General features: G+C 39.9%; 1 protein-coding gene across 8 annotated transcripts in view; it reads right to left on the minus strand.

The window, feature by feature from the left end:
* SUCO (SUN domain containing ossification factor) overlaps positions 1-21,498 on the minus strand; it is a 29,469-nt gene that overhangs the window by 6,801 nt on the left and 1,170 nt on the right. For 2 of the 8 annotated variants that reach the window (XM_015869735.3, XM_015869732.3), the window contains exons 2-19: positions 18,275-18,383; positions 17,285-17,386; positions 15,498-15,643; positions 13,090-13,230; positions 12,770-12,917; positions 10,715-10,835; positions 10,374-10,498; positions 9,834-9,901; positions 9,543-9,650; positions 9,244-9,349; positions 7,627-7,647; positions 7,360-7,415; positions 6,397-6,488; positions 5,647-5,712; positions 3,664-3,738; positions 2,990-3,086; positions 1,452-2,615; positions 726-813 (exon numbers count right to left, since the gene is read on the minus strand). In XM_015869735.3, coding sequence (XP_015725221.2) covers positions 726-813; positions 1,452-2,615; positions 2,990-3,086; positions 3,664-3,738; positions 5,647-5,712; positions 6,397-6,488; positions 7,360-7,415; positions 7,627-7,647; positions 9,244-9,349; positions 9,543-9,650; positions 9,834-9,901; positions 10,374-10,498; positions 10,715-10,835; positions 12,770-12,917; positions 13,090-13,230; positions 15,498-15,643; positions 17,285-17,386; positions 18,275-18,383 — 2,833 coding nt within the window. The remainder of the gene's footprint in view (positions 1-725; positions 814-1,451; positions 2,616-2,989; positions 3,087-3,663; positions 3,739-5,646; positions 5,713-6,396; positions 6,489-7,359; positions 7,416-7,626; positions 7,648-9,243; positions 9,350-9,542; positions 9,651-9,833; positions 9,902-10,373; positions 10,499-10,714; positions 10,836-12,769; positions 12,918-13,089; positions 13,231-15,497; positions 15,644-17,284; positions 17,387-18,274; positions 18,384-21,498) is intronic. The other 6 variants (XM_085510909.1, XM_015869736.3, XM_085510907.1 and 3 more) reach the window with 3 other exon arrangements.

The following is a 21,498-nucleotide window of genomic DNA, read 5'->3' on the forward strand; positions in this document are numbered from 1 at the left end:
ACAGAAGTGATATGGATAACCCATAGACATTTAAAGACTGTCAGCCACTAATATCTGACAACTGATTTTTTTTCCTCGTCTTAGTCTCAGCTGGGACTGAACTGTTTTCCTTTGTGTCTGGTGTGATGCTAGGGTTTGGTTCTAGGAGAATAGCAATGTAGATAATACACTGATGTTTATAGATGTAGCTTACACAGTGTTGTACAGAGCCAAGGCCATTCTCAGCTCAGGACCCAAGGAGTTGGGAGGGAACAGAATTAGAACAACTAACTTAAGCTGGCCAAAGGGATATCCCATACCATATGATATCGTGTGGAAGGAGTTCTGAAGGAAGTGGGAGTTCTCTCACTCTCTGGGCATCAGCTGGGGGTGCTGAGCAATTGCTTGTGCATCATATATGTGTGTGTCATAATAATTATCCTTTCCCCTTTATCTCATTAAGTAGTTTTATCTCTACCCATGCATTCTACCTCTTTCCTCCCTTCCCCCCCTCCAGTTCTCCCCCCATCACAGTGCGAGGCAGGGGAGTAAGCAAATGACTGTGGGGTGCTGAGCCACCTGTTGAGTTAAACCACAACATTTCCCCAAATATAAAAATTGGGGAACTTGGGGATGCAGATATGCAGCTAAGAAAAATCTTCAGCAGCAAAGCGATTTCAGTACCTTTTTGTAACACTCTCAGAAGCAGCATTTCCTAACTAGGAAATTACTTCAACAAATCTTACCTGCTCTTCTGCTATCCTTGAGGTGTTCTGAAGTTTTATTATTGTTTTATTGAAAGCCTTCTGCATTTCTTCCATTTGCTTTCGGTACCTAAAACAAAAAGTGCAGAGACCTGACACATTAGTTCATACAACCCCTCAGCATTAGGTTTGTCTTCAAAAAGTGCCACTATGCAAGAAGAAACTGTTTTTATCCAAAGCAGCTTATTTAAAATTCAAGTGGAATTCCTTTTCCAGTTTCAGACAAATACAGTGTCAGCTCTTCCTAGTCTGTGTGACTTCATTCTAAGCAAGCAACTCAATAATCCAGTAAAAGGCACTGCAGGTCTGTGTTACTGAACCTAACAGCAGCAGGAGGGCACACCCTCTCGTAGGAGGAATTATGAAAAAGATCAGTACTTGAAGCTGGCATCACTTCATCCTTTATTAAAAAATAAAAAAGACGATGACAAAAAACTCCACCACCACCACCCAACACTCCATATTTTTCAACACAAAACAAAGGTGATTGTAGCTGAAAATAAAGGAAGGGCATCCCAGCTACTCACACACGTCTAGGTCTCTGATAGCTTTTTAAGATCAGCTAGTTACCTCAGTTTTCCATAAAGCTTCCCACTGTAATAACTTCCACATAACCCTTTGCAACGAATATAAAATAATACCTTAGAATAGTTGGCTAGAATCACAATTACAGAACGCAGACCTTACCCCAGCCTTTTGCAGACTTACCTCTGGCTCAGTTCTTCTAAATAACGGCTGCTGAGAGACATATTTACTTCCAGGGCTTTTATGCGGTTATTAAGGCGCATGAAGACGGACTCTTTTTGATTAGACCCATGAACAAGATTTCCATTTGCATAGCCTAGATCTGTTGAATTCTGCAGCTCAGCATAGAAGTCTGTAGCTGTTCTCTGTGGACCTCCAGAGACCGGAATCGACATAAAAGCTTCCTCGGTTGCCTGATCATCCTCTTTCGTTTCAACAGATACAGAAGACTCAACAGGAGACAAAACAGGTTTCTGCACTTCTGGAGTGCTTTCCTTTCCTTCCCCAGCATCGCTGGCTAGGATGCCTACTGTATATTCAGGCTGCACAACAGTCTCTGCAGGTTTTGAAATCACTGGAGTAGCAGTAGTCTCCCTGGCGCTCGTCTCCTTTACTTCAGTGATCATACTGGTTTCAGAAACTACAACAGCTTCTTCTGCAACAGAGCTCTCAGCCTTCTCTGTTGCTGTACTGATCTCGGCTGAATCCACCTGAGGAGTGATCCCTGGTGCTTCCTGGCCTGCATCTTCTTGTGAAGGCTCCACCATCTCTGTTGTTGGCAAAGGTTTAACTTCTGAGGTAACTTCTAAGAGCAGAGACTGAGAGACAGTTTGAGGATGGCTTGGTTCCAGTTCAATAGTAGCTGTAGTCTCATTACTGATGATCTCATGGACCGCACTGCTAAAATCAACTGCCACAGCAGAGCCAGGTACTTTGTCAGCTTTGCTGTCTAATTGCTCAGGCAGAGGTTCATCTACTGACACAGGGACAGGCTGAGGCAGAACTACCTGCGGTGGCTGAGCATGAGCAGCGTTATCTTGCTCTTGTTTCCATTCAGTTTTAATATGTTGCCGATGGATGGCTACTGCAACTGAACACCATTTAAACAGATATTCTGTGAAAGTAGAAATGCAACAAACGGTAGCCAAGTCATAGCAATACAGGCCTGTCTCAAGTTCAAACCATGCAGATTTTTCTTCTTCCTGATCATCACTAGACAGCAAGGTTACTGTTGACTGGCTTGTATCTTCTTCATACTCTTGTACTAGCTGAACAATAGGACTTTCTTTTGTCAAATCCACGTGTAATTGGTCTTTATCTATCTGTGGAATATCTGTTGTAGTAAGCCTACAAGGAGAGAGTTAAACACAGGATGTTACTTCAACAGTTTTACATGCCTGCTCTAGAAGGCTGCAAAGTTTATTCTCATGACTTAAAAGAACAGCTCCTCTTATTTCTTTCAAACAAAATAATACAAATAATTGAAAACATTATGGAAGCTTTTTGATATTAATCAAGTGCTAAAGCATATAATGGAAAGAGCTGTAAGTAGTTACTAAAACAATACATTTTGCCTGGTTAGTAGCTTCCCCTGCTTCACCACTATTTTATTTTTACTTGTTTTAGGCAGCAAGCCATATCGTGAGTATACTACTACCAAAGATTCCTGACTAGTATGGGCTAGTCTGCGCTAGGAGCACACTGAAGAACATGCAACTTACTCTGGTAAAGGAACAGGAGTTGGTTCAATCAGTCTTGGTGCAGCTGTTGAACTTGCAGGAGTAGTGACAGTGACATTTTCAGATATACTTTCATTCCCTGTTGCAGGATGGAGGAAAGAATAGGACAAAGATTCAAGAACCACATTTGTTTTCTGCATTTTGGAGTGGGAATGCATGCACTGGATGTTAACGCTTCTCCAGCAACAACTGCAGGTCATTAAAGTGCCAGTTCATTGAAAGTACTAGCAACAATTTATGTGTAAGATGTTATGGACAGCCTTAAATATTTCCAGGAAGGAATTAGATTCTGCAACTAGAACTGGGTAACACAGAGTAAGAAATCAGAACATGGCTGAACAAGTATATGGTATCTTCGTTCCCTTCTCAGCAAATTAAACTTTCACTGTCAACAAGGTAGTACTCCACAACATCAATTACATGTGCCTTAGAGGGCGAAGAACAGTCACTTAACTGCAGACCATCCAACTCCTCACAGAAAATTCAAGCAAGCGAACAAAAGAAAGCCCCAGAAGAAATCAATGAATCGTTTGAACTGGATGGGACTTTCAAAGGTCACCTAGTCCAACTCATCTGCAATGAACTGGGACATCACCTACAGCTCCATCATATGAGACTACCTGGAATGCTTTTAATATGAAAAAAGTAAAAAATACCTTCAGCTTCAGAAGTTTCTTCAGTTTTAGCTCCGAGCATATTAGCAGCAATGTTCACCATGTTGAGGATAGCATCTGAAATGGAAACCAAGTGATCAATAAGGACATAACCAGAGGGCTCAGAGACTGCACCACAGCACTACTTGCTGTTACGAACACCTGGCACAAACCGCAATACATTAAAACAAACGAAACAGTCATTCTACTGTACTGAATGCTATGCCATTTTTTAAGGCCAGGAGATTTCTGTTTAAAAGATAGAGACTTTATTTTAAAACTGCTATCTTAGTAGACTAACTGACAAAGAAGACTCTCTTTCAATTGGCTTCCAGGCAGCTAAAATAAAGTTTACATGACAAACAGGATACAAACTCTGAACAACAACAACATCTCAATACACAGTGACACTCTCTGTAGGTACTCAGCTAAAGCTGGCTCCAGCAGCTAACCAAAGTTCCCCCAGTAACTCCAAAGAGCTGACTGTGCACACATCACTACACATCTCTAAACACTGCCTTACACTGTACTCTAGATGTAGCTTCCCTGTATTAGCTTTGGCAACTCCTGCTGAAAGGAAATACCTCCTCCTCATACAAAACTCCCTCACAGAAAAAGCTCACTACAGCCACCTTCTCCATGATCCCTCTCCCTCACTGCATATCAGCCCATATTAAGACAATGCAGACAGATGTCTGTCTTGTTTGTCTAAGCAATCACACACAAATCCCCCAAACAAACTCCATATTCTTAAAAAAACACCAAGATATATCAGCCAGGATTAAGTAATTACCACAGCAATGGTGCTCGGCTGTGCTGATAAAGCACAAACAGAGCTTGATGAGGCACTCCAAATCTTTTCATCACAGTCTTAAGTCCACTTAAAAACAAACAAACACATTCTACAACAGTCATTCATTTTTTCAGACTGTGAACAAAACATTTGGAATATAACAGCTGTGAATAGGGTATGTGGCTACAACTTGAAAACCATCCTGAAATATTGATTTCAGGCACAGGTAAAGCTAAGCACTGTCATTGAAGAGCATCCTGCTTCCTAGCACCTGTGAGAGGAAGGAATTTAGAAATAAACTGCCTTTTCCACTAATGCCCCTTTCAAAAGTGCACCAAACAGAGCCAGGACCTCTTAAAGCAACAATGATTATCAGAAACAGCAAAGAACCCTGCAGATCTGATGCACCAGGGAACAAAAGAGAAGCCTGAGCCCTTAAACAAGCTGTCTTGAATCTGAACAACATTCATGTACATGTACAGTCACATGGTAGCAACAAACCTTCACTAGCTGTGCCAGAAAGAAGAGCGGCACAGGGTAAGAGCACTGTACAAGAGAGTGTGAGGCAGCTGATATCATCCTAAATAATTTAGAAGTTTAAGAATACCATTAAAATGGAACGTTCAAGTATACTTAGCCAAACAACGCCTGCATCTGGCAGCTTTCCAAGGGGAAAGTGACAAGAGACAGCCAAGACCCATTAGTTCTGTCCAAAAAAATCACACAGCTCTTATGAAGGACACAGAAGCTACAAAATTTGCACAAGCACACTTCTCAGAAAGCATCCTCCATCCCCTCTGTTCAGACGGCCTCCTATAAATAAGGGACCTTAATTATGCCTGGATTTCCAAGTTTTGAATAATTAAGGTGTGACTGCACGGTAGTACTGGTTGCTTACAGCCCCATGTAAAATCCAGAGTGTTTAAAGTGCTCGGTATCTTAAAGCACAGAAAATAAAGCTTCCTAAAAGAAAATAATCTAAAAAACAAAAAGTTGAACTTCTAGAAAATTTCAAGAATGACAACCCAGCTTCTAAGTGCTACAATTTACTCCTATGTCACTAAATAAGAAACATGACAAATGGTTTCAGCAGAAAAATCACAGAGAAAGTCATAGCCATTGCAGGCAGAAATATCATTCCACTGTGAAACAGCTCACTTCATTTCAGCACAGTTCATCTAAGTCATACTTACTTGTAGCAGAACCAAGGAGATTTTTTGAAGATTTTTCTTCCCCTGTATTGTAATCCAATGGATAATCTATGTAAAAAAGAACACTTATTACTATTAAATTATATGTTGTGAAAAATGAAAATAAACCTCAAGGTTTAATGTATCATTCAACACTGCTGGCTTGACAGCATAAAAAGAAAGCTACAGAAATAGAGTTAAAGGTCAGAGATGCCATACTGAAATAACAAGCTCAATGCAACAAGAAATACAGACATTCACAGTTCAATCCTCAGTTTTCCCCGCACTCAGAAATACACAGCCAACAGCTCACTGTGCTTACATAGGGTTTCCTCCTCAAGACGGCTGGACAACAAGGGGAGGATGTTTTCCTACATCTTTTACAAAGTCTGCTGGCCAATGTAAGCCCTCCCCAATTGTTTGGGGCACCAACCAACCAACAGTCACTACAGATAAAGTTCTTTGTGTGAGCTACTTTGATTACCATCATTATCTTTTGCAGCTGGCAGTATATGAAGATACCGTTGTGTAGCCCACCAGAAGAAATTGAGGTTTATTACTGGTGTTTGAAAGCAACCCTCCAAAATAGTTACAACAGTTTAAAACTTAAAATGATGCTTGGGTAAACCCAGAAATGCTTAAATGCTATCGAACAAGTAAATTCAACAGTCAGATCCTTCAAGTCAGACTAGCACAAGGCATGCTTGAATGGCTGAGGGGAAAAAAAAAAAAAAGCAGAAATTATTTGCCTACCATAATCTTCATCAAAAAGCTCCTGTCGTTCAGACTGATACTGGGAATCAGCTATTTCTTCATACTCCTCAACCATGCTGGTACCAAATACCCTACAAACAGTTTCAGAAATAAAGTCTATTAGTTGTGTGATTACTTGACATGATGGACAGACAACTACATGAACATTAATGTCACATAATGTGCAACAAACACATCAGATAAGCAATAGCTGCCTTCATTTAGAAATAAATATATTTCTCAGACTCCTATCCAGTTTGTTGCACGTCTCAAGTGCTGTACAAAACCAGAGAAGTTCCTAATTGCAATAATTCCAAGAGCTTGTGTGGAGCTCAAGACAAAAATATCTCCTTTACCTTCAACAACCTTTAAGAACATCCTCTTAACTACTTGATTTTGGGTGCTATATTCTTTACCTACTCTGCCGAAATCAACTTAAACCCAATTTAAAGCACTATTACTGACAGAAATATTTTGTTTACGATGCTAGTTTCTCAGGTTCAAATCCAGGCACAACTTTAACAGAAGAACTAAAAGCAGTTCTCAGGAACAGCACAGGTGATTATTCTGTGAGCTACAGATAGAGCTGCTCTGATTTAGGTGCTTCGGGTATGACTGACTACAGTCAGCAGTAAACACCTGGGCAGTCGTAACACAGCAGCTTCCCAGCAGCACTCACCACACCTGCCCTTTTTGGCATGCACTTGTGCCTTGCTTTGCTTAGTTAGCCTTGAAACATACACACCCTGCTCAGAGGCTGCTCGTGCTCCTGTCCCCCACCCTCCCTGCAAATATCCCTAACTCAGCAGGAAACTAAATTAAAAGATTCATGACTTCCTTAAACACATGTGAAGCAGCACATTGTACAGCAGGCCAACTTAGGCAGTTACTTTAATTTGCACTATTTCTGGCTAGTTAAAATATACTGAAAACTAAATAAAGCAAAACATGTAAAGATGTTACCTTATAAGACTTAAGGGACAAAAATGTTCTGATCCAAAGTGTGATATCAGCTCCACCTAAAGAATGAAAGGTACTTCAAACAAAAGACCAAAGACCCATAGAGTTAAGAGTCCATTTAAGGTAGTCTTGTTTACAGGGGATTTGCAGATTTGCCCAGAACAGAAAAGGCCAAAAGCTTTATTCTTGCCATGCATTTACGTGCTGAGCCGCAGCAGAGAACACCCCAAGCCCTATACATTCAGCATTCCAAAAGAAGAGGTTGCTAACCTTTATGTACTTGATGAACATCTGAAGCAAGAGAAAGGAAAAGAAAAAAAAAAAAACAAAAAAAAAACAGATGTCAGTACAAAGGCTGAACACATGCTACAGGCAACTACAGAGCTTTACTGCTTTTAATTCAGTTCAATAATGCCTAAGACAAGTAATGGAGGATGAAGTTGCAATACTACTTTATCTGCCTTAGGTAGCAAGATTTAGTCTTCACACCTTGCAGATAGGAGGTAACATGCAACACAAACGTCAAGTTATTCAATTTTTCTGATGCCAGACAGAGCAATGAAGTAAGTTCACTATGTAGGTTTTCCCCTTAAAGAGCACAGATTACAGAAAGTGACCCAAAAGAACAAACACCATAGCATGCATTCTACACTCGGAAACTACTGGAAGATGATGCACAGTGCACCTTATTTCAAAGCTTTTACCAGTTTATACCTAGGGAGAACTTGGCTACACACTGATATTTCGTCTCAGTTAAATTTAGAAGCGTACAATGCACTTATTAAAACACCATGTAGATGTTCCCAATAAAGAGCTGTACTAATTTACATGTGAGATCAATCAAACTTGCTCCAAATTCCTGGACTCTCCTCTTGTAGATTAAGCACGCTTAAAACGCACTTCTATTTCATGCTATGAAATACAAAGATCGCATTAACAATCCTTTTGAAGCTTCACCATGCTATGTGAATCGAGGCAAAACACTGTACCCTCCAGGGGATTAAGTGCTGAAGCATCCACTGCTAACCCTGGAACTTCAGCAACAAACAAAATATTCCAGCTACGTTAAGGCATTAATTCAGCCAGAAAGCAGAATTTAAAATACACTAAGTCTTTATCTAACTCATGCAGAATTAGTGCATACAGAAGTCCAACAGGTAACTTATAATTCCCAGGTACCTCTTGAAAAGAGCACATATCTTAAGTCAGTAGCACAATCCAATTTTTATTTCTTCCAAGCACTATCACTACAGGGTGGATTTTAGGCCCTCAGTCTGCATTCTCTTTGAATTACAGCTCCACTACATCCCAGTATTTTCACTAAAGCCTTAAACCCAACCCAAGTACCACATCACTCATGGGATTTTATTCTGGTTAAATCCTCTGTACAAAAACAGCTTGCTGCAAGTTATTTAGATAGAGCAAAGATCATGGAAAGATTCCTGTATCACATTTACCAATAGGACAAACATAACTTCGGCAGCTACCATGGGAAAGCAACTGCTTCCCGCTTCAGTTCTGCTAACTGCTCCAGTAACACAGGAAGGAAACAGGTCCTATTATTTAACCAGACTACAATCTCACCTTTGAGATTCAGTTGCATGCTGCATCAACGCCTACTTTAGCAATTGCCTGACTGCATCGTGTTCTTAGACACCAGGTAACAGTTATTTTCCAACACACACACTCAGTTACTATTTCAGGAAGAAACACACTTGTGACTGTGAAATAAGGGTCTAATATGTGGCCCTTAGGGACATTAACAAAACTAGTGCATATAATGGTAAAATGTGCTTTGATAACATATGTCTCTGCATGCTGTTACAACAGGTAATACCAACACTTAATCCCCTGAAAAGCATGAGTGCTTTGGCAGCATTACATTACCTTAACATATTTGGCATACATCTGTTCATCCAGAGGAAAGCTTTGGACATTCCTCTCATCTCTGGCATGGAAAGTACCCAGTTTAATCCACTTGTTTGTTGGATACCTGGAAAAAAAAATTTTTAAAAAAATCTATATAATCAGATAAAGAAAGATAAAGAAAGATCACATACACAAAGCAAAATCCCTGTCATACCACAACACATTTTGATTTGCAAAATTAAACAACATACACAAGAAGCCATCCATTTAGTAATTATTTAATTATTCAGTCAGCGGAGTTAGTCTGGATAACATACCTGTCGCTAATGGACACCAGAAAGTCTTTAGGAGTGGAAGAGAATAACTCATGATTTGCAATGTCGAGCTGTTTCACTTGGACTGGTTCACAAAGCTCAATAACAAACCTTTTAGACAAAAAGGAAACATTAATAAAAGCACTTCATCTTTCTGATTACACTCCTCAGCCCTTTACTTTGTTTCTGGATCCTTCCCTAGCTATAAAAGAACACTACGGAACCACTGCACACGCCCAACATGATGGGAAACTAGAATTACCCTTTGCATACAAGCAAACCTCAGCAACTTACCAGATTTTTGTGCTGCATGGATTTAACATATAAAGGTCCATGTTTTCCATCAAAATAGCTGAAGTGCTCTGTATAAAGAAGAGGACAATTAGTATTTCTAGTAGACGATGACAACACTTTTCCTACTCTTCCCAGAAATGAATTTGATATTAATTCTATAGACTAATACAAAGCAACATAACAGTCAAAGCATGATAATTTACAGGAGACAGCATACCAGACTAGTTTTGCGCAATCACAGCTTATTTGCTATGGTGAGCTAACACGGCCTCATGCAATTGCTACATGGCGTAGACTCTGTTCCCTCTTCCAAATATTTCCATCAAAGAAACTCTTCGCTATAGTAATCCCTTTTGTTTAAGGAACACAGATCATACTTTACTGTGATCTTTGTGCTTATAAGAATAGAGGATAAGCTCAAGAAATAAAAGATTACTTCAGAAGCCAGTGTTCAGTTTCACGTAACGATACTTTGCTTTACTACTTGCATGAGAGTAAGCAAACTGAAGTAATGCACATGATGAACTGGTGAGCGCTTACCTTTGCCTCTGGGTTGGCTGCCAGAATTTTGGCACCACACTCAACAGAGGCATAGTTATTTCTATTTTTCTGGACCTTTTTTGTGGAATGCTGTCCACCAGCAGCAGAAGGGTGCATTGATTGACCTAGGAACAAGAAAACTTCAGTACTGTAATGCTCACACAATAACTTTTCCCTTTCAGGAAACAGCTGCTTGAGGCTTTTATGTAATGAATGCTACCACTCATATCATTTTAGTAGGAAAGAAAACTTCTTGGGTGCATTCTGAATTCAGTCGGTTTCACTATGCAAATTTAAGATCAAAGTGGTCTGTATTTGAAGAAAACAAATCCTGAACTTACTCTTTTCTTTCTCTACCTCCATGACTTTCTTCTTCCACTCATCAAATGTTGGAATGTCTCCAGGATCCTTAGGAGTTATGACAGATGTAGGGTCAATTTCTCCTGTTTTCTTATAGTCTTTCTGGAAGGAGGGGGGGGGGGGAACATGCCGCAGATTGTAAATAATTTTCCAATACAAACACTGAAACAAAATCCAACCTTATAATATACGTCAAGCCAAAAGCAAGTCCATCATCTGAACTCATGTTGGAAATGTAAAGCCTAGGTATTCTCACAAGCCAAATAAACATGCAACAGTTTCCTCCCAGAATCACAGACTTGGATTGAGATGGTGATAATTTTTGTGGCTGAACTAATACATTTCAAGTACAACGTAAGCATTCTATCTAATAAAACAACTGCTATGTCTTCATGATTTCTGCTTTTCTCCCTAAGGAAACAAATGATCCCCTGGAATACAAAACTTCAAACAGAAATGCTGATCATAACAGAATTCCAGAGGTTCTCTGGAGTTTCTGAATACCACAAAAAATTAACAGAAAAATTAGGTGGTAGCTGAAAACATGTTATTTAATATTAAAAAATAATAACATTGCTTTGGACTTGTCGAAGTAGTGACCCTTTTTAGCTAACCACAGGCTATACCTCAACCTCTCCTTAGTACAGACTCACTCCTAGCACATCATATGTGCCAAGGCCTTTTGCTGGACATTTCAAGCACTGAAGTACGGTAAAATATTGGCTACAGAAGAACAGTTTTCAGAACAGCTCTGAAGGTTTACATTTTCTTTGTGCTTAGAGCAAGAACTGTCACAAATTTCTATAGCTGAAAGCCCTCAAGAAAAGAGTATAAATGCTTATTTACATAAAAAGTAACACAATGGGATTCTTCACATAACTCACGGTGCAACAGAACTTTAGATCTGGCTTATCTAGATATGTGTGTACACATAACTTAAAATGAGAGAACCAAAACTCTGTCTTCTTAATTTCAGAAACGCATCATCTACCTTCCACTATATGGAAATTAGCAGTCAGTCAAAGAAAACCTGACTGATTCAATAATGCTTCTGCATAACTCCGCCATCAGGCCAAAGCAATGATTATTTACATCACAGCCACTAAAATATGAGGTTAATGAACTTTTAAAATAAGTTCACACTAATTTTCTGGCAGTAAGTCTTCTGGAAGACTCTGTTCTCTGCACGTAACTATTTTACGGCACACTGCGCCCTGTTCAATACCTTTAGAAAAAAAAAAAATCCACAGAAAGACTACATATTAAAGAAGAATATTCAAGTTAGCAGGGACAATCTAAATGTGATCCTAAAATAGAAAAATACAGCACTACTGTGGCCATGGACATTCCTTGTCTATATAAAACCAGTAAGCTTTAGGAAATGCCTCGCAGTAAGGACATAAAAACAGTCACACAGTTCACACAAAGTCCTGTCTAGCCAAATGTCCCAATTCTAACAAGTGCCAAATAAGATACTCAGGAAATAATAAAAACACATCAAATGTTTTATTTGTCCTCTAACTGCCATCTTTACCTCTAGCCATCTGCTTGCTACTCAGGAACTCCCTGACTCAATCAAGAATCAAAACTAACTTCTACAGGCTTATGTGGTCTGATCTACAATTCCTCCCCCTTTTCTTTTTTCTCTTTTAACCTATGTAAAGAAAGTAAGCATCCTGCAGAAAGCCCCTACTTAACTACCGTTAACGTAACTTACGTTACAGAGAGAAAAGTCCTTCTGGATTCTTCTCCAGACAGCTTTATTTGATTTCTATTCTTTAATCATGTGTATGAAAAGACTCAGCTCAGAAAAATTAAAGCTATGACAAACTAGCAACCTCACTGCCCTGTTCTTTCATTTTAACTATATTGAGAGCAACACTAGATGTGCATACAGCACTCATGATGTGAGAGCTGCACATTTATACAGTGGCAGTCAGAAAAGTGATGGAGCTTACTCATCTTTAACACTGATAACCCAACAGAAGTCATTATGCCCCTACGTGTGTTGAACAGATGATTTCAGTACTGCTTACCTCCCTTTTTAAGTTCTCAGAGGCATTCAGAGCAGATTTTTGATCTGCCCCCTTTTCAGCTGCTTCAACTTTTGATTCGAACTCAGATTTTGTCTTCTTTCCTTTGCCATGAGAAGATGATATGTTCTCTATAAGTTGGCCTGAAAGGCTGAAATTTTAAGAGCATTAGGACATATAAAATCATCCCACTTTCAGTCATATCCAGTATTAAACAGACACACGGAGATAAGCAAGCACATGCAAATCTTTGCTGCAAGGCCAGGACAGAAGAAACAGTTACTGTTAAATTATTCAGACTCACAACCTACTTCAATACTCACCTCTCTTGTGGACTGACAAAAGAGGAAGGCTCACTCTGAGGGTCAGCCTCAAGTGTCCCACCAATATCACAGTCAGGTTCTGACTGCTCAGCTTCAATAGAGCTGACTACAGGGATATCAGCACGGGTATTTTCTATTGCACTGAAGGGAAAAAAATAACATGCTTTTTACCCTTCTGGATAATACAAGTAATCCTGCTAACGAACTACATCAACTAAAGATATTCCAAAGTTAAAAGAAAAAAAAGAAAAAGAAAGAAAAACAGTTTGAGAAACAATAAAAAATAAAAATAAATCAATAGAAGGGGAATTAAGCTTATTTGTGGGACTGCATTCTCAGCTGTGCAAAAGCCTTTATTCTGCCTCCTACATTTCAACCAAAGCACAGAGAACTGCAAAAACACAAACATGTCAGCATTTTGAATGGCAAGCCTTTTGGTTTTGCAGACATCCAAGATACACAGATGAGCTCCACACCTAATGAGTAATTAACCACTGCACTCAGCAGTAAAAGGTTCCAGATATTCTTGATCTTTGTGCACAGACAACAGTACAAACTGAATAAAATATAGAACAAGTAGGAACTTAGATATATATCTGTATATAAGGGCGTACCTGACCAGCCTTAAGTAATTCTGGCAGAAGGCAAATAACACGAGCTAAAAGCTGCAGCATCCCCTCTGCTTCAGGCAATTTCAATTGCTTACATCCTTGCCATCATTTCTGAAGCGCATTACCAAGCTCACTATGCACTGCAGCTGCTGACCCTTACAGCCACAAGAGGAGCTCAGATCATTTTCCAATAAGCTTTCCCCAAATTAGGTATGCATAGATAAGCTACAGACCCCATGCTGTCCTAGAAGGATTTATCATGAAATAGTTTGGAATAAAATCAGCTGAACTATTCTGTAGCCAAATCCTGTTGCAAAATCAGACAAGTTAATACCTAAGGGAGCCACATTCTGTAACCAGCACCTAAAACAAGACAACTGATGTCTAATGGTAACAGATGAAATTGAACCTTTTAAAAAATCTTGTTTAACAATGAAGTCAGACTACACCTTCTTTCAATACTGAGTTACCCGCATGAAAACAGATTTCCCTACTACTATTTAAAGCCAAACTGAAATTTGAAAACAACGAAACCCACCTATAAGTACATCTGTACCCTATATTCATCCTGCCTCCTCTTCCTGTTACTGGTACTAGAACCAGAGCGCTACTCCCCAGCACAAACTAATAAATCAGGTGCTTCAAAACAAGTTTCAATACTCATTTGCTTGCTAATTTGAGTCTTCACAGTTGACCCCCCTAGTACTCCACAAGTCTGTTTTCAACAATGACAAGATACCAAGCTAATGTTTGGGGTTTTTTAAAACACAAATCCTGAATCTCCTTCCAAGACCTGACAAGCACATAGCCTGCATCTAGCTATACCAGCAAGTCAATACAGCAGTTAACAAAAGCTATAAGAAGAAACGGGAATTACATTCCAGTTTTGGTTTACGGAAATGGTAAGTTTTGGGAGTGTGATTTTCCAAGACTCACAATAGAAGACTTCTACTAAACCAACAGAACCTTAAAACAAAAAAAAAGAACAAGAGAAATCTACTTCATTTCCAGTGGGATAATTTTTATCTGTTAAAATACTACATCTTTATCAGCAGATAAGCACAGGAAAAGATTCAATTTAGCACATGTTTAATAGACTAGGAGAATTTTGTGAAAGCACCTACAAGTATGTACATGTGGATTTCTAAGCCACCACTCACACTTGATTGCACAGCATGCCACAGAAGGATGGAAACAAAAGTAGGGAAATGAGCTCTTAAAGGAGTCTAATAGGAGTCTGTCTGTAGCAGCAGCAGCTCTGCACTGCACTACTAAGTACCAGTACAAACAACCCTGGTTGTCTTAAAACTAAAATTTGTTAGTTTATTGTTGGCCTTTTAATAACTCAACTTAAGACTGTCCTATTGCAAGTCTTAGAGCAAATTCCTCCAAAGCTAATCCTTAACTGAAAGCAGAAGCCATCAGTCAGGCAGCCGGGACACTTGAGAATCTGTGAGGAGCACAAATCCCAATGCTAAAGGCCTGGAGGCTTTTATAGTACAGACTGTAGCATGAGATGTATTTTCCTCTCTAAAAGCAGCAGCTTGGAACTGTTAACAGCAATAGTATTATACTTCACCAAATACGCAACTCTTATTCCAAAAACTGAGTAAGTGATGGCATATTACATTAGCACAACACCATAAACAAAGGCACTGCAAAAAAAAACACAGCATGCGGCTGTCTAGGGAAGAACAGTTTCTCATCCGTACTTAATCTAAACAGGAATCCCTTTAAACAGCCTCAGAACAAGTAGCACTCTGTCTAAAATTAAACCAGTAAAATAGAAAAGCTTACTCAGGCTGTGAGACTGTAGATATCTCTGAGGTAGGTGAACTGGAATTATTTTCAGTGCTTGCAACTATGCTAGACGAAGCTTCATTTACATCTACTGAAGGTGGAGGCTGAGCTTCAGGCAGGCTCGTTTCACTCACTTCAGCAGCCTGTGAAAGCAACGCAGACAAACTAAGTTTTTCAAAACTTGCATAGAGAAAGCATTCATACAAGAACATCTAGTATGAAAATTAACAGGTCGGTAGCTAACATTTCTGTCAACAATGAATCTGAACAGCAAAACAGTTCAGAAACAAGTTCTTTTTTCATAAATCTAGCTGACATTCCATGCTACTTCAGAGCAGTTAAAACATTGTTATATTCTACAAGAATAAAAACACAAAAATATTAATTGGAAATGCATATGCAATAAGAAAAAAGCCTGAATATTTCAGTAACTGAAGCAAGGAGTTCTATTTGCATGCTCCAATACAGTGTGGGACATGGAGAGGCCAGCTCAGCCTTGTCGTTTACTGACTCGCTGATAATGAGGCTCTGGAAAGGAGATAGAAGGTCTGAACAAACAGGGATGCCTTGTACCTAGGCATAAGATAAACTCTCTGCTGATTATTAAGACTTGTTATGGAATTTGCTTGCTTTCTAACCAATGGATTGTTAGTGGAAATGTACTGAGTACGCGTGTTAGAGTATAAAAAGGCCTGCTTAGAAAATGAGAGGGAGAATATATATGAATAGAATATATATGGGATATATACGCAGCATTATGATCATGATCATTGCAGCAATAAAGAAATCTTCCTGGCACAAGAACCCTGTGTTGTGTTGCTGACTCGCGACAATATGGTATTATTTATACGAACTCTTTCCATCCTCAGCTAATTGTGGGAAGGCTTCCCCTTTTCAATACACGAATGGAGGTCAGAAATGCATTCAGAAGTCTACTGAGTTGTAACTGATGCAAAGGGAGTCATCATTTGGCACTTCTGAGAGTCTAGTAATCTTGAGTTATACTTGTTCTTCAGATTTTATAAGCACTTGCACTAGTTAGACTATCAAAACACGTACTTCTGAATCCAGAAGAGTACACAGCCTCTTCAAACAAGAGCCTTTTGTCAATACCAGGATTGCTCTGAGTCAGCTAACTAGACATGAAGAGCCTTCCAGAGGAGGTTTAAACAACTCAGTTACACATTTAAAACATGCAGTGCACATTCAGAAGTAGGTTCTCTGCTTATGTTACCTTGTAACCTACAGACCAGAAATACGTACCCAATAAAAGATGGGTAACAGCAGCTTTGTAACATCTAACACCTCAGTACTGACTTACTGTTATCAATTGTGCATATAATGGAAACAACTCCTTGGAAAGTGTTTCTGTTTTAAACGAAGGAAATAAAACTGATAAAAGCCACAGCAGATCAAAGCTAAGCACAACTGCTACAACCACCAAGTCTGACCTACATAAAAGACTTCTATGAGAAGGGTGTTTGTTTTTTATTCAAATAAGTATTTTGAGGCATTCAACCTACAACACCAAATTTTAATTGACCTTGGAAATATTTAGTCAGGACATACAACGTTAAATTACAATTCTTTATGTACATGGGAAATGCAAGATTTGCTGGTCCACAGGTTTTCTCCTACAACAGAAACGTGAATCTGGCAGTAACCTTACAAGTAAGTGAAACGTGAGATGTTTTCCAAGGGCCTTAAACAACCCAAAGCAAAGACAGAAATGCAGGAGGTATTTGAAGACTGTATGGAAACAGTGAATGAAATAATAGACTTGCCTGCTCAGATTTTATAAAGTCATCAAGTAGCTCTTCTGTGGAGTAGGTTTGTGTGCTTGAATCTGCATGCTCTGGCTCCAGCCCGGCACCAGCCTCCTTCCCCTAGTATATTAAAAGGGGAATAACAGTAAATATGCAGTAACAAAAGCCTTTTATTACTGAAAGAGGAATTAGCCTTGGTAGCAACTGAATAATATTATCTTTCTAACTACCAAAAACATTGCCAAGAAGTTAAACTACATGAATCTTCAGAGCCACTGCCCGCATATGTTTAAATGTTCATCAGTACAAAGGCTACAGCATGTTAAAACAATACAGTTTAATTGTCAGTGTCATGGTCTGCTCTTATGCAGAGAAATCTGCTTAATAATGCAGTGATGTTAATGGAATGAAGGGAAGAATACTGCAAAAAGAACAGGAAAATTCACATGAGCAGTTTCCCAGTCTCAAAGCTCACTTTATCCTTCCACGCTTATTACATTAGCCACTGAACCTGAGTAGGACAAACAACCTGCACATTGCATGTTCTTATGGCTTTAAAACCACAGCTTGCCTGCCAAATCCAGGCAGCTATAAGAATAGGACTGAATGCTGTTTGGATGCATGAGTTGACAAGATAATAAAACACTGCTGCCCTAGATGTTGAAATGCATTGAAATTCAACAGACAGCATTAAATATAACTTTTCCTAACCAGCCAGCTCTCTCCTTGAGCCAAGTAGAATGCTCAAGACAATGCATCAAGATGATGCAGATAAAAGAACACTGGGCCACCACTGACACCTTTACTATTTGTTTGCCTCCAGCACACAGACCATCAAGCTGCATTACCAACAGAGAAAAGGAAAGCAAAACCCTCTCACCCTTCATCCCCTCTCACAGACGAAGCGTGTACATTAAACATTTCAACCAAGATGACCGTGAATTGAAACACATGGATCAGTTTTACTTGTTGAAATATCAAATCAGACTAAGCAGCCAGTTAGCATACCTTTTCCTGGATATTTTCACCATCATTTGCCAAGACACAAGCATCACTTGAAGCATATTGCACTGTGGATAAAAGGTTGTCTTTACACAAGACGTGCCAAACAGGAAGCCTGTTAAAAGAGAAAAAGACAAGGTCAAAAACCTGATTTCGAATGAATAAATATCTTAGTATTCCCTCAGCATCATCTCCCTTCTTTGTTGTTGCCTAAAACAGAAAAATACCCACATGCAGTTTGTAAATATTCATGTACCAATGCTACTGGAGGACTAATGAGAAGAAATTAATTGCAAGCACACTCCATATTTACTACTTGCAGAAGACAAAAGTATCAGCAAAACAGATACACGTCGCAAAGTAGAAGCTAATGCAAGTTACTGCAAGATAGAAAGAATTAGCCATACAGTAAAGAAATATTTAGCAGTGATTACTAAGGAAAAGCTAGGGCCAACATTTAAGAAGAGAGCTCCTTGCTTCCCTGTACAAGTTACACCTGAGAAAATTCTCCTCTGCTCTCATCTACACTTGGAGGCCCAAAGGCCAAAAAAGTCTGCACAGACTTGGAATTGGAGAGAAATATTAGAGAGATGTAACACTGTGTGTGATTTTAGCTGTACTCCAACACTGGAGTCCCCTGCTACGCTAAAGCAAACAACGGTCCAGGAAATGGTGAAGTGTCCAACATGATGGCCAGGTGCTCCTTATGACCCCACACAAACCACTGCACACCCTAAAAACAAACACAAACAACAAAGAAGAGACACAGGCCTGCAGATCTTTAAGCATAAGAAAACTACATACAGCAACGTTCTGACACAAGATTTGAAAGCTAAACATAGCATTAAGGCAGTCGTAACAGAAACAATATTAACAGGTCAGCATTGCTTACATTACACATGAGCCTAGTGTTTAGAATCTGAATTACCACCTGCCTCAACAGCTTGGAGATCATCTTTATTGGGAAGTAGATGCTGCATAGATTCCTCCTACATAAACGCAGCCGTACAGAGCACTGTATCTTCAGGCTGCAGGCAATCACAAAAGCAGGCTTCTCTTGCTGATATAAACCCACTGTTTCACTTCCAGAGGAAGCAGCAGGCAGGTGCCACAGCACTCTGCCAGGGAATAGCACAACAGGAACTGAGGCTTCAATTCCCATCATGTAGTTACTTGTTTGTATTAAGGTCAACATTATACTTTGTGGCCTTTCTTGGTGTGATTTCCAAGCCTTCACATGGAAAGGATAGTTAGACTGATCATAGAATACTTGGAGATACACTTGCTGATACTTGGAGTCTCTTACTTTTGGAGAAAATCCTCAAGCTTTTAATTTCTGAATCACCAAACTCCCATTCTGACTATGGCAACTCCCTATTTCTTCATAAAAACACAAGGTAAAGACAAACAATTATAAAGGAAACGTGATAGCTCGCTGCAGCCCTTTGTTATGCACACACACCAATGTTATTTCCTATTTTGCTTATCCTAAGGGGGCAGTGGGGATCTTTAGAAGACTGCACACATCAATATTAAGCCCCTTACCATAGAAAAGCAAAGTTACAGCTGTCTTGGAATCAGCATCTTAAACACAAGGTACATTCTCACAACTGCACATAACACAGTGCCACTGTCAAGCTTTCCTTAAGTCCTCCCAAAAAATGAATATGAAAAGCTAAGTGAAACAAAGAAATTTAAACACGAGACTTTTAGGATTATCCTTAATGTATTTAAAAGCTATTTCCATTAACATGCCATGAGCTTTTCAGTTTGATAGGTGCAAAAGCTGCAAGCCCAAACACACAGGGTAAAAAAGCTCTTGACTCTTTGCATGGCAGGCACACACTGCAGCTCTCTGTAGAAGCAGAGGTCTGCTCAGCCCTGTGGGAACGGCAGGGGGCACTTAGTGCAATATCAACTAGCCAAGGCTTCTGATTGTCAGAGCAGGACAGACAAGGGGGAAAGGTGCCCATCTGCTGGCTGCACAGCCCACCTTCTTGATAAGAGCACACAGACCAAGCGCAGACGCTGCCAGAAAGGCACCGACACCAGCCCTTTTCCTATCACTATCCACCAACTCAACAGCATCCTCACATCCCAGGTTCATGTGCTGACAACTACCTGAAAGCAGAGCTTTTTGCAAAGCCTTTACTCATCATGTTGTTCTTTTGAACTTAATAGAGGACTGCAGTTAATAGAGGATCTTGGCTACTCTTTGTAAGCAATGTGCTCTCCCAAGTGTCCTTTAACTACACAAAACACAAGAGTTACTTCACCTACAAGAAGAGCCCAACACAAACACACTTCTGACAATGCTAAATTCCTCAACTTCAAAAAATGAAATGTCACTTTCTGCAGTTTAAAGTATTGTTATCTCATTCCTTCAATGTATGAGCATGTAAGGGCAGGCTGCAGCTGGGCCACGTGCTAAGGAGAGCTCCTCCTCCCTCCCTGGTCCCCAGGTACCCCATGTTGTGGGGCACAAAGTGGGACAGCAGGCAGGAGTCCCACCCCAAAAGATGCTGAAAAAGCACTCTGGAAAATACAGAGAACAGCAAGAATGGTAAAGTGAAGAACTAGGAACAGGTTAGAGCAAGTTTCATCTCCTTCTGATGTGCCTAAGTATCAAAGCCAGGCACGTTACACAGCCACCTCGCAGGGAGCACAGCACGTGGCAGGTTGCTTATTGCTTGTATAACAAGCAAACTAACTTGAAGTTTCTAGGACAAAGCTTCCAGAAGATGTGGCATAAAAGTATTTCCCAAACGCTTTGAACATCAATGAGGGTAAATAACGGAGACACGTATTAATTTAAGACACCAAAGCCACTCTCTTCCATTAAGATTTGCCTGAATCCTCACATTTAAACCGCTACAGGGAGGAACCCCATGTAACACTGAGGTGTAGGTGTGTATCAGCACCAGCCCTGGCCCTGCTGCACCCAGCCTGACCCACTGGGACTGCAGGCACGTTTCTGTGCCTGGATCTGGATGTCAAAGCACTTTCCAGAACAGAATGAAGCACAGAAAGGCAAATTAGCACGCGCTAATGTGGTAAACGAATGCTGACAGTAGGCAAAAGCTGATGTCAGAACAATGTGCACAGGATCCTGCTCCAACAGCTGGCAGGGCTGGTCTCACACAGCTCCAAATAGGAGCTTCTGCATCTCTTCCACGTACTCAGCTCCCTCTAACTATGAAACAAAGCATGTTTTAAAAGTGAATGAGCAC

The sequence above is a fragment of the Coturnix japonica genome, chromosome 11 (assembly GCF_054131305.1).
Source record: "Coturnix japonica strain WE chromosome 11, WE-NBRP24, whole genome shotgun sequence".
NCBI classification, from domain to species: Eukaryota; Metazoa; Chordata; class Aves; order Galliformes; family Phasianidae; genus Coturnix; species Coturnix japonica.